Source organism: Epinephelus moara, chromosome 5, assembly GCF_006386435.1.
Source record: "Epinephelus moara isolate mb chromosome 5, YSFRI_EMoa_1.0, whole genome shotgun sequence".
NCBI classification, from domain to species: Eukaryota; Metazoa; Chordata; class Actinopteri; order Perciformes; family Serranidae; genus Epinephelus; species Epinephelus moara.
The window spans coordinates 27422789-27436373 of record NC_065510.1 but is presented as its reverse complement, the minus strand read 5'-3'; the positions used below and the strand labels follow the sequence as shown (position 1 = coordinate 27436373).

The following is a 13585-nucleotide window of genomic DNA, read 5'->3' as shown; positions in this document are numbered from 1 at the left end:
ACATCAAGTTTTTCTGTGAAGAAAGTATTTGTCTGATGTATTTCTTCTGTTCTGTGTCATAGCTCTGGTGCGCCTGCCCCATCTCTATGCCAACTTTGTAGCTGAGCAGTATGTCAGCGTGTTTGCCATCTCTCTACCCTACACTAATCCCTCCAAGTAAGTGCTCATGTACACACAAACAAGTGTCTTCTCAAATGCACAGACACACTATGACCTGTTTGTTTCTTCCATTCCCATCAGGTTCAACCAGTATATCGTGTCCCTTGCCCACCATGTGATCGCCATGTGGTTTATTCGCTGCAGACTCCCCTTTCGTAAGGACTTCGTTCAGTACATCACAAAGGTGTGTGCCGGTTTGTCTCACTACCTTTATTGACTTATTTATAAGTTGGAATTTTCATTTCGAAATAAAACATCAGAGAGGAGAAACAATACAATACTGACTGAAAGCACAAGAGCATAACTCCCACATGGAAATCAATTTCACCACTGTGCTCTCAGATCATCCTTGTGCTTACGCATTTGTGAAAGAAAATTTCACATTTGAGCAAATATTTTCTTTTATATACGGCAACCTTCTCTCCCAATCCTTTAAAGGAAGGACTCCAGCAGCTTTCAATTCATTAGAAACATTTGGCATGCAGTCATCAGATAATACCTTTAAAGGAGCAGTATGTAGGACCTAAGGTGATCCACTGGCAGAAATGGAATATAATATTGGTAACTTTGTTTTCATTAGTGTATAATTCCCTGAAACCAATAATCATTGTTTTTTTTTGTTAGTTTAGAATGAGTCCTTCATATCTACATAGGGAGCGGTCCTCTTCCACCATGTTGCACCGCCATATTCAACACTGGCTCTAGAGAGGGCCTTACACTTTTTTACGTCACTTACAGACCACAGTAGTTTAGGTGGTTGCAGTCTGCAGCCTCACCACTAGATGATAAATCCTACACATTGTTTTTTTAAGGAATAGTTCAGCATTTTGGGATATATGCTAATTTGTTTTCTTGCCGAGCGTTAGATAAGAGTCTATACTGTCTCTGTGTGTTGAATATGAAGCGACAGACAGCAGGCGGTTATTTTAGCTTTGGATAAAGCCTGGGCCCTTGAGTCTTGTGAATAAGATGTTGCCAGGCAACCACCAGAGAGAGTCTGATAAGTTCCTCTGCCTCGCTAAGAAATCTGGCACTTAAACCCGCAATAAAAACCATTTTATACTTCAGTCTTTCTGCGATTTAAACAAACAAGCTATGAGGCAGGAAGTGAGCTTTAGAGGTGCTGGTAGGTTAGTTTTGGACATACTCAGACTGTTTCACCCCAGTGTTGCTGTGCAGTGCTCTCCTGGCTGTAGCTTTATATTTAACGGACAGACATTAGAGTGGTGTCAATCATCTCATCTAACTTTTGGCAGGTAAGCGAATAAGTATATTTCCCAAAAAGTCAAACTATTCCTTTAAAGTCTCCTAAAACACAAAGCTTTGGATAGAGCACTGCAGATGTGTGACGTCACACCATAACAGTGAATCTGGTTTATATAATGATAAAACATTTTGGATTGTATAAGCTTTATCTTTAATCTTTTGAAACTATTTTTAGTTTTTTTCTTTTTAATTTTGCATCTCTATATCTTTACCTTCACAACTTTTGTCTTTGTCTTCAGGGTTTGCGATCCAACGCCCTGCTGCCATTCGATGATGGCCATGAGCAAAGTTCATTTCGTGCCCGAAGCACCAGCCTCAATGAAAGGCCCAAGAGGTAAATCATATACGCACACAAACCCACACCTGCAAGTGCTGACGTACAAACCAGCAGCAACACACACAGCCCATGTGGCCATTGTTGTATTAGAGAGGTGGGGTTGCCAAGGTAACAAAGGGACTCGGCATGACTGGTACTGTGGAGTGATGGTTACAGTGACTCCTCTCAGGTTGCCATGGTGATCTTTAGTTCATTTTATTTATTGTCTATGTTTTTTTATTTTAAAGTGTGTTCTTTTTCTGCCATATTTTTATTTTTTAATTAAAAATTCACATCTCATGTTAATGAAATACAGGGGTGGACAAAATAACATGAACGCCTGTATGCTATGATGTAATCTAAGGCAATAGCAATACAGTTGATAGTATTTTTTAGTTGGTACTCAGAGAGGGTTGATTTATCCCTGTGGAAGGTTGGTCCCTGTGGTAGTAATTGAATCTTATGTATTTGTGTGTGTGTTGTTGTAGGGGATTGTATTATATTGTCCAGATGTTTGTGTTATTGTGTCCACCACCTGTAGCATATAAATTCATACTCATAGTGATAGTATGGGGGAAGAACTATCTGGTTTTCTTTCACCTGTTGTCACATCCCCCATCTGACTGTTATGACCATAGTAAATACAGCCTGTACATGTACACAAAGAGAAATACACACTTGGTCTTTCACACAGAGGTGTAAGGAAGCTTTCCTCAGCAAGGCGTCATTGTCATCTGTACATATTGTAAATGTGTGTCAGTTGTCCTTGTCTTTATCCCCCTAACAACCTATGATAAAAACGTTACAACACAGTGTAGGTGATGCCAGAGAGAAGGACGGGACTGAACACGCTTTTAACAAGCTTAGACTCAGCAGACTAACTGGGATGTTTGCTGTGATGCAGTTTTTTCTTCAACTGAGAGGAGAATCTACTGTTGTAGTGTTTCACTGCGGACAGAGGCCCCTGTGAGAAGACACTAATGTAGATGCGCTTTTTTCCACACGAAAACTGTTTTGAAGTGGAGAATGATTCAATGGCAGATTGAATTGCATAGTGAAAGCGAGGCTTGTAGAGAACCAATCTGAATGCAGATGGTGTCATTATTCTTTATTACATTACATTATACAGTCAACATTTACACCATAATGGTAAGTTAAAGCAAAACAACTTGTCTATTTTCACTTTAAAAAATGTAGTCTCCTCGTTAAACCAATTCTTCCACAGTGCATCATAGTGCACATTTAAAAGACCCCAAATAACTATAAACTGTACCCAGTATTATTTAAGACAACACTACACTCTCTGGATGCACCGTTACCGAAAGAATTTATTACACTGCTCTCCCTTTTATCTTTTTGTTTTTGGCTTTTTTGCCCAGCGGAAAGTTTTTTATCGAATCCCTTTTCCTCCTCCATTGTATAATTACACGTTATAGGGAATAGTGGGCGCAACCGCTTTGTATACGTCTTTTTTCCCAAGTCCTCTTAATCTTGTTTGGATCCCATACCTATAGTTAGGGCTGTACCACATAGTTTGAGGCTTCACTAATATTAGTGACATTTGAATTATTCATCATCATCATTGTAAATTTTAAACATTTGATTTGATTTTCTTTTTTTTTGCACGTCTCTTCATTCTGTTTGAAAACAGTATTTCTGCACAGCTGAAGATAAAGAATAGGCTATTATTGCCTAATATTATCAGTAATATACTATTGCAGAATTCCTTGGGTCCCTATGTAGGATTGTTTCCGACTTGTGTGATCCAGTCATTTCCAGTAACCAAAAGTCAGTAGATAGTTATAATTATTTCCAAAAATCACAACATGTTTTTATCAGTCAAAATAATCGGCTTTAATTCATATTTGTTGGCCTTTTGCCTTTTAAAAACATTTTCACAGCAGTCAAAAAACAGTTTGCTCTCCCGCTTTCTTTACAAAGGGAGACACATACCTGTATTAACGGGGCGCCCTAGCAGCATCCTAATGGCACCATAAGTTACTTTTATTTAACCACAATAACAAAAGATCTATTACACTGTTATAGTAAATAACTTGGTGTTACAGATAAAAAAAATCATTATGTATATGCGGTCGCTTGCCTCTCAGCGCTCCATGGAGATGTCATTACTTTCAAAATAGCAATTGTTGAAAGATGTAGAAAAAAAATAATTTGGGATGTTCTGATTTATTTTATTGCTATTGCTGAAGGGTGCGATTATTTCATTGTTTTTTTTATGCCCTCATTGGATTAGCCTGCTTCCTACTTATATTTATGTTGACAAAAATAATGAGTTATATCTACTACAGAAAGTCAAATTAATTAAAAGATCAACTCACTTAATTCGACAAATCACTTGATTCAAATTAAGGATTTTGTTTGGGGAATTTTTGTTATAATTTTTTTAATGGCGATGATGATTTAGAATATGATGGCAGCAGGCATTCGGAGCTTCATTTGAAAATTTCAGTGGAAATAATTTTTAAAAAAGACACTCGGTACAGCCCTACCTATAATGGTTTCTTTATAAAACAAAACAAAACAAAACTCCTACGCCCTTGCTGTCATTGCAATCAAGCACACTTACTGTTACAGCTTTTCATAGTTACATAATGCCTCTGCTAACATCAGTTTCCACTGATCCTCCATGTAAATCCACTCTCAGTGTTGTGCTATTATTCAAGTAATCTGTCCTTGTGCTGTCCATTGCCTACTGTTGGGTTGGAGTGCTGCATGTGAGATTTCATATGAATAAGTTAACATTTAGCCTATTCTCACAAATACAGAAATCCTTTATAGATGAGATTATGGGGAACTTCGAGGTTACATCTGGAGTTTCCAAAGGCCCTGATAACTTTATAAATCTACTGAGGTAAAAATAAATGCATTAATTAGAGTCTTGTACTTCATTGGCTTCCTCAGAGTATTCAGTCCAGATGTGCTGTGCTCCAACCCTCAGATTTAACCCAGCATTTCATTTTCAGTTGGATGTGATGTTTTTTTTTTCTGTTTAAATTCCATTATGTCAGGCCTGTGCTGAGTCCATCCCTACTACTTTACTTCTCCTGTACTGGTCCTTGGCTTCACTATGTACCTGCTGTGTGAAATAATGTTTATTTTGTTGCTCTCCTGAATACTTTCTGTGTGTATTTTCTTTTCTGAGAAGCAGAAGCTGTTTTACCCTCTGCTGTAGCTTGTCTGTTTTTTCTTTTAGTTGATGTTTATCCCTTTTTTTTATCCTCTTAGTCCGCTCTCTTGTAATCTGATTCATAGTGTTCACTGCTGTTAATTTTCACCTTGTTTTGTTTTTCTTTCAATTCTTCATTCAACCCCCCTCCCCTGCCTCCTGCGAATGGGCGCTGCGTTGTGGTTGTGATTTTGGGGGGTGGTCGTGTCATCCTGGATCCTTCCTACATTGCTCCTGGCCCCTCTCTTCTCCTGTGACCTCTGCCCTTTCACCTTTGTGGCCCTACCCTCTGTACCCTGCCTTCACCCCCCTCCCCATCGCCCTCTATGCGTGACGTGTGCCCTTTGCTCTGGTGCTTGGGTGACGACTCCTGCTGTCTCCTGTTATACCTCCATGCACCACACTCTTCCCCTACACTCCCAAACCAATGCCACCGTCACGATGACCCACCCCCTTAATGTCCACCGCCACCGTATCGCCAACCCGGGCCCGTTCCCTTCACCGTTTGCCATGGGTTCTCATCACCGCTCAGTCTGCGGGCAGCAAAAGTGGCGAAGGCGGCAGCAGCTGTAGCCAATAGCAGCAGCTCTCCAGTTAAAGAGCTGAGGGACCTGTCAGCCATGGATGCTTTCCGCTCCCGCAGCATCAGTGTCTCCGAACATGCGGTCCGCAGGTTAGAGAAGAGCCTTCTGGGTAACCAAACAAAAAACAACAACAACCCAAACACTTGTTGCTTCCTCCATGGGATGATTGATGGGGATGTAGGGTCATGTCATGCGGGTCCGTTGGGTGGGCGATGAGTGGTTTGTTGTCAGGGACACCTGGAGCGGGTGGTGCATGCTGGAGGAAGGTTTGTGTGTCGACCTTTTTGGTTTGTTTTGGGCTGCAATCATACACTTGCTGTTTTAGTTTTTGTTTGTTTTATTTGCTTTTGCATGCAGTGTTTGCAGAAGACATCAGAAAACACTTGATGATTTTCTGTTTGATTTTGCTCTAACACAGATTTTGCTTTTGTGTTCATTCAATATTAATTTGTCTTTGACTTTGGTTTTTTGTTGTGCTGGGTGTATTGCTGACTGGTTTTGATTGGCCTAACAACAGATGAATGGCAGGAGGGACTGGTGCAAAGCATGTGTATCCAAAGTGATGGGATCTTATTCTGATTGACAACAACCGCAGCCTACATCTCTGCCTCCCTTTTCTTGGTGGGAGGGCACTTCTGCTTCCTCGGCCATTGACAGGGACAACAGCAACACAACAGCTTTCTTTGCTTGCTTGACATTTATTTAATTTTTTTATTTTGCGTTTTGCTCCACTGACAAACATACACTGTGCTGCTATGACCATGGCAATCTCCTAGTCTGGGACTTTAGGACTAGCTGGGCTGATGTGAACTTCTAAATGTTTGATTACAGACTCAAGTCATTCATATCACCACACACATATACCCACAAACACTCTGCCTGAGTTATTTTTACACCTTTATGCTTTATCGCTGCTTGGCTGACTCGCTCAAGTGACTGACAGATGTATGATCTAACACTGCAGTTGTCAGACGTGGCTACACCATCACTCTATTGAATATGTCCGACTCCTCCTGCCCAACAGATGGCAGCAAAAGCCCAGTACCTTAATTTTTGAAAGAACTGCTTATTTAATTTCAGTGTGAAACACTGAACTTAATCACACTAAACAACTGCAGTGTGGATCTGATTAACCTGCTTCAACTGCTGAACGGCTGCAAATCACAATTTTCTCGAACAGTTTGTGTCTCTTGAATGATAACACCTGAGTGACAAGTTAGATTGAAGCCTTTCCTCTGGTGGACACTTGTTTTACCTCAGACAACATGACCATGTTTTACATTTTTAGACTTCAAGGGAGAGTTCACTCCAAAATCAAAAATACATATTTTTGCTTTTATCTATAGTGCTATCTATCAATCTTCTCTCCGTGTGGGGTTTTAGTCGGCGGGTGTAGTTCTGTAGAAAGAAAATAATTGTGACACAAAACTACTTGCAACAAGGTCTGTGGATTATCTTGAGTAACTGGTCACGGTTTCTGGAAAGAGACATTGCTGTTGTATGTTTGGCACTTTGACCACTACAAAGTGAGTGCCATCTAGTTCCATTATATTCGAGAGAAGAAGGACATGTCTTCGTCTGATAGGGGTGGGGGAAATAATTGATTCTTAGATACGTCGTGGTGGGAATATCTAAATGTTAATAATAGTTGTAATAATAATAGTTGATAATGTGATATTGATAGAATGAAAGAGGGGGAACTCAACCGTGAAAGCAGTGTAGCACCTGCATAGCGCTGCCCCTTGAAAGTCAGAGATTTGAATTGTCAGTGTCGGAGACTCATTAGTCAACTGAGATTGCAGTCTTTTTATTGGTAGTCAGTGTGCTGTGCAGTGTACCTCTTGGGACCTTTTGTTCCCCAGATTTTGCTGCAGAGTGAGCACTCTTGACTGTCACGTAACTCTTTGGTGCAGACAGCTGCGGACGTAATGCAGCGGCACAGAGGAACTTTTCACTGTAAGGCTCCAGGATAACATTATCCTCTCTCTTGTGCATAGAAGTGGCGAGTTTAAAGCTCACAGATACTTGATAAGACACAGTCTCTGGCTTTCAAAACTTTCAAACTTTTATGGACAAAAAAACCCTGGATCGTCAAATGCTCTGGGACAGACCTACAGCGGTTGCAAGCATGTTTTTAATGTAATGTCTAATTAATTATATTTGCGAGGCGAACGTGTAGTATATTGTGAATACTTCCTACGCCATCACCCAGAGATCAACATAATTGGAGCGGAGCAGCGACCAGCACACAAACAAATGAGATCGGCTAACACACTCACACACTCAATTCATTGATGGATTTAGTTTACTTTATAAAATAAAAAGGCTGCGGACCATTTGCTTTTCAACAGTTTGTGAATGCATACTATTTCCAGCATTATTTCTGAAAGTTTATGAAATATTACAGTGTGCAAACACAGCACACTACACTGGCAAAAATATCCCACAATGGTTTAGTGTGAGCAACCGCAGATAGTCAATCTGACTGGCACTTCCTGGTTTAAAAGCTAGGGTATGGAAGCACTTTGGCTATAAGGTTAAAGGGAAAAGGGACCTGGACATGAGCCAGACTGTATGCAGGTAAATGTATTTGTCTATTTAATTATGGATCACTACAAATGTAGTATGCAATGTTTTAAAAGTAGCAAATAGTCACACAGTGAGAAAAATAAGTTGTGGAAATTAAAAATTGTGATGCATTGATAATGGTTTTAGAATTGATTTGTCACCCTCTAAATCGTAATCAATCAAATTGTGAGATACCTGGAGATTTTCACCCCCAATGGCCAATATCTCAAACACTCGGCAGCTAACACCAAAACAATCTAGATAAAAAGCACTACAGATTAGAGGAAAATATATATTATTTTTAATTTTTGGTGAACTGTCCCTTTAAGGTTTTCATAAACGTATCCCTACATGATATCGAGAAATAACCCTAAACTCTTTTTTGTTTTAATCTTCTTGTTTAGCTGGGCTCATGTTCAACTAAACATGACTTCACATTCCTATCAACACTCAACCTGCATTAAATAAGCAAAACATGACATTCTTGGAAATGTCTTCATTCAGCTGTAATCAGAGTTGTGTAAATTCAGTTAAATAAAGCACAATAGATAGCAATGTAATAAATGATAGATAACAGTGAGCACAGCACACTGTTTCAGTCGTGAGCGTTTCATGGTCATGTTGTTTGGAGTATGTGTCCACGAGACATTGAAGGGAAAAATGAATCATTGTCAGTAGAAGAATGGTAAGTACAAAATGTGTGGAATAGTTGTTATTCACATGTTGGGACTTGGTCTGCGTGAGAGATTTTTTTTTATCCCTCTGGCAGAACTAATGAATCTGCACAGCTGTATAAAAAATATCTACCTTTAAATCTTTCACATTAAGTTAATTTTTTACCCTGTGCACATTTTTAAAACATATTAACTCTGTTACAGTGTTTTCTGTAACTTGGAGATAGTCACAAATCTGAAACAAATAAGGCTGAAACTGTTTGATAGATCCACCAAGGACAGATGTTCCTCTTGGATTGCTATCTTTCTGTATTCCTGCATAGTTTTCTGCCCAATTTGTTTCAGTATTTGTTCTTTTATTGAACTTGTCTTTGATTCTGTGAGGCATGAAAACAGTCCTCCTGCCTTATATACTCCCCACAGTGATGAACACAGTCAGCTGAGCTCAGAGTGTTGTTGTAAATTGCTCATTTTACGTGCGTTTGCTTTTTAGCACAAGCCAACATGGCCTTCGTTTCAAGTGAAGTATCTCTCAAGCGCTGATTGAGACTAATGTTATATCTGTAAAGGTGCTTTTAACCTAATGTGTGTGTAGAGCACACAGTAATGGTTGTTTTGGATACAAAGAGGTGCTGTCAGCTCTACATTAAATACTAATAAAGAGACTGGGCAGCATCTCAGACATTAGTGCATGATTAAACACATTTATTCACAGAGCTCCTGCCTTCTGGTTTCTCTGCACTCCTCTGGCTTACTTAGCATCAACACGTTACCCTCTGCCTGCTACACAGAGCTTATTAAAATATAGGGAAATAACCAGTAGGGTATCACAGGTGACGAGGTTGCTCATACCAGGTCCCAGTGTGTGTCTGTGTTGGTGTGCTTGAGAAAATGTAAATGCTTGCGTGGCATGTGATATAGACAAACATTGGTGTGTTTGCGTGATTTTGTGACATCCTGCATTTCTCTCACTGTCTTTATATCAGACCTTGCATGTCTCTGTGTGCACCGATTACATGTTAAAACATATCTGGAGCCTGTGTGCCTCCGTCTTCCTCTGTTGCCCTCCTCACTGATGTTTAACCTTGTCTCTGGTTCCTCCTATAGGATGCATACCTCGACCACCACCTGCAGTCTGGGCTCCGCTGATGAAAACGCGGTGACTCAGGCAGACGAGGGGTTGAAGACTGTCCACCTGGAGCTCACAGAGACCTGTCTGGATATGATGGCACGATATGTCTTCTCTAATTTCTCTGCCCTGCCCAAGAGGTTTGCAAGGACGTATTTTTTTCCCCCAGTATGTTTGTAAGGGGGTGGCACTTAACTATGGTTAATTGTTGGGAGAAAGAAATGTGAGAGGCTGTGGCAGTCATAAATCTGACCTCTTCTGTCCTCTTAGGTCTCCCATCGCAGAGTTCCTTTTGGCTGGGGGTCGCAGTATGACCTGGCTGGTGGGCAACAAGCTGGTGACCATAACAACCAGCGGAGGGGTCCGAACTCAAGCGCTGCTGGGCCTGGATATGGCTGAACGACTGGGAGGAGGAGGGGAAATGACCAGGTCAAGCACGCTCACACACATGCTGAAAATGAATCAGGCTTTTTAAGAACTGTCTGTCTGTCGGTAGGCCAGGTGACCACTTTGGTCAAGACTGGAATGTCTCAACAACTAATGGATGGATTGCCATGAAATTTGGTATAGATATTCATGTCCCCCAGAGGATAAATTTTATTGATTCTCATGATTCCCTGGTTTCCCATCTAGCACACCATCATCAGATCAACATTTTAGTTTCACTAACACTTTAGTTTATGATGAAAAATGCCTGCAAAACTACATACTGTCCATCAGCCTCAGCTGTACTTTGTCTTTTAGTGATATTAGAAAACATCAGCATGCTCATATGCCAATCAAGATGATGAACATGGAAAACATTACATCTACATTGTAATTGTGAGCATGTAACCAGGCTCAAGTTAGCATCTATCTTGAAGCACCGCTGCTAGCATGGCTGCAGGGTCTTAGTCTTGGTAGCTGCTTTGTAATATAGCATTCTTGGTCCTGCAGGTCAGATCCATCACTCCACACCAGGATCACCAAAGAGGCTCCAGCTAAACTGGAGTCACAGTCGAGCCAGCAGCACAACAGAGCCACACGCATACGGGTCCGCTCAATGTCAGGTAATTAATATCCAGCTGCCTGGCACCAAAAGACGCCAACTTCTCTCTTATTATTTCAAACAACAACTTTGGTGTTGAAGAAAACTTTCTAATGTTTGTGTGACAATTTTAAAATACGTGAAACCAGCCAAAAACTACCAGTCTGCAGTTAGTGCTATTTTCAGAAATCCATTTTTTAAACATCTTTTGAAAGGAAGGCAAACTGACTTGTGTTCCCGCTGTCTTGAAATGAGGAGTAATCGGGTAGCTTTTATCCTCCACAGATTTGCAGCCATGCTTTTATCTGTGTCTGCCTGTTATCTCCTCCCTCTCTGACTACATCTCATTCTTCTCCTGTCTTTTCATGATGCAAGTCATGTCACTGAAGATCAGTGGCATTATTTATTATTATTCCACATTGGGTTGGAATACGTTCAAAGGGAAATGGGATGCAAAATTGGACTTCTTGGCTGTGATCTTCTACCCGTTAATGTCTGTGTGTACTTTGTGTGCTTTGGATTTTGTGTAGGTGGATGTGGATGACATTAGGAATCATAAGATCTTGCTGCCTCTGTGCGTTTTACTGATTTCAGTCTTTTTGGCTTTGTCAGTCTACCTTGGTCTGAACAGTACATTTTGTGTCCTTGTCCTGTTTCCAATGTTTTATAAAAGTCGGCCTTCATGATTATAAAAAAATAATCTAAATATCTTATAAGGTGAGCTCGCTGTTTCAAAACTGCATGTTATGTGATGAATGTTAGGACAAGACATGACAAATGATGATGATGATGACCATCCCTTCTGATTCAAGGTGGCCATGCTCTGCGTGCTGGTCCTGCTCAGAGTCTCAGTCCACTGGTGTCTCCCTCTGAGGGCGAGTTAGCTGCTCCACTCTCTCCCCCCTCTGCCTCCACCCTGGATGGTTTGGGTCCTCCGTCCTCCGCCTCTGCTGCCCCGTCTGCACCACAGCCCCTCAAAGACAACCCCAGCCTGGCTGAGTTTGTCCCTATGCTCACACAGGGCTGGGCAGAAATCTTCATACGGAGACCGTCTGGTAAGCAATCTGCTTTTACCAAGAGCAGCAAATGACTGAACACATCAGGAGTGTTGTTGTGTTCAGAGAAGGTTTAGCTGTGTGTTCATTTTGGTTTCATTTGGTTTTATTATTATTGTCTTAAATATATTAACACAAGACCAGTTAGAGATATACTATGTAGGACCTGTCTCTTACTGTCACTGTTTGAACGCACACTGTAGGCTACTATTGTAGGAAAGTTACATTTTAAGCAAGCGACCTAAGCTAATGTTGTGTCCCTGGTCTAGGGGAACCTAGACATAACATGCTGTGACTCCCCACTCTTCCCACTCCCAAGGACCATTACAAACACATATGTACAAAAATAATGACCTGGGTCGTAACACTAACCCCCGGCACCCACCTGTCAAACAGGAAACGGGTCAAATTGCATCGCTCTTCATCCCTATCCTCTCCTTCAGTGCTTGCCAACAAAAGTGAAAACCAACCCCAGATTCATTCTGGTTTTGGAACAAGTTTTTTCCTCTTGGTGTTTCGCCTCACTATATTTTCATCTTTTTTGCACTGTGTCTGGGATTTTAATTGCTTCCTGTGCTGCAACTACCTTAGTATTAAGTCTCCACCTTACCTGCGCGCTGTTATTGGCTGGAGGCTACACACCACTGCTCAAAGGTTGCAGCCCATTAACATCCTGAACACAGCAAAATAACAAGAAATATAAAAAGAAATAAGAAAATACAGGCAGATGGCAGAGTCTCTGCACATGAACACACCAGCACACACTTCTAGTGGGTCATAAGGGATGATTGAGGGAAACAACTTTTGTATGAGTCTATACGTTGTCCTGTAGGAAAATCCTACACAGTATACTTCTAACTACAAATTGACTGCAAGTAACAATATGCCAAAATATTTTGTGAAGCATACTGTGTGCTTTTATATTGATTTTCAGGCCGTCCTTGGTTTTGTTGCTCGACATTGTGAGAATGAACTTGCAGTAACTTGAAACCTGCACAAGGTTATTTATGCATAACAGTGAACATGTAGTCTGCTTTCTTTTTGGTCCGCTTTTAGATTTTTTTTAAATACAAGGGCATCCTGATAAATTTGGGAGTGCAAAATATTGTTTTTGTACTTGCTGCATTTTAAAGTAAGTAAAAGGACTAATCTTATAGTGAATGCAGCATTTTTCAGCAAAGGTGTCACAAATGGTGGATATGTTTTTGTTTTGTTTTGTTTTGTTTTGTTTTTTTCATTTTATTTCACAGGGACGATGCAATTTAACATAGTTCCAATACAGAGTATGGGACCGATGTGTTGCACAGAGAGTTTATAGCTACTGCTAATTTTCAACTCTTGTCCCTAGTTGGGCTTTTACATGTAGACCTAAAATGTTATTAAAAATATACAGTTTAAAACATCATACAACCACAATACACAATACACATAGAAGGCACAATAAATTACATAAACCACAATACACACACTACAATACACATACCACAGTACAAACATCACAACATATCCCACAATACATCTACTACAATGAACTATACACACACACCACAGTACAAAAGTACACATACAACACAACACTTCACTAATAGTTCTTAAAGGTTTGAGCACGTTCAGCTAAGA

At 40.5% G+C, this 13585-nt stretch overlaps 1 protein-coding gene across 3 annotated transcripts in view; it reads left to right on the top strand.

Annotated features, from left to right (window-relative positions):
- The window catches only part of tsc2 (TSC complex subunit 2), a 35046-nt gene that overhangs the window by 13013 nt on the left and 8448 nt on the right, over nucleotides 1-13585 (top strand). For 2 of the 3 annotated variants that reach the window (XM_050043381.1, XM_050043379.1), the window contains exons 23-30: nucleotides 63-156; nucleotides 241-343; nucleotides 1665-1759; nucleotides 5461-5601; nucleotides 9862-10023; nucleotides 10154-10312; nucleotides 10820-10932; nucleotides 11723-11965. In XM_050043381.1, the coding sequence (XP_049899338.1) occupies nucleotides 63-156; nucleotides 241-343; nucleotides 1665-1759; nucleotides 5461-5601; nucleotides 9862-10023; nucleotides 10154-10312; nucleotides 10820-10932; nucleotides 11723-11965 (1110 nt within the window). The remainder of the gene's footprint in view (nucleotides 1-62; nucleotides 157-240; nucleotides 344-1664; nucleotides 1760-5460; nucleotides 5602-9861; nucleotides 10024-10153; nucleotides 10313-10819; nucleotides 10933-11722; nucleotides 11966-13585) is intronic. The other variant, XM_050043380.1, reaches the window with a different exon arrangement.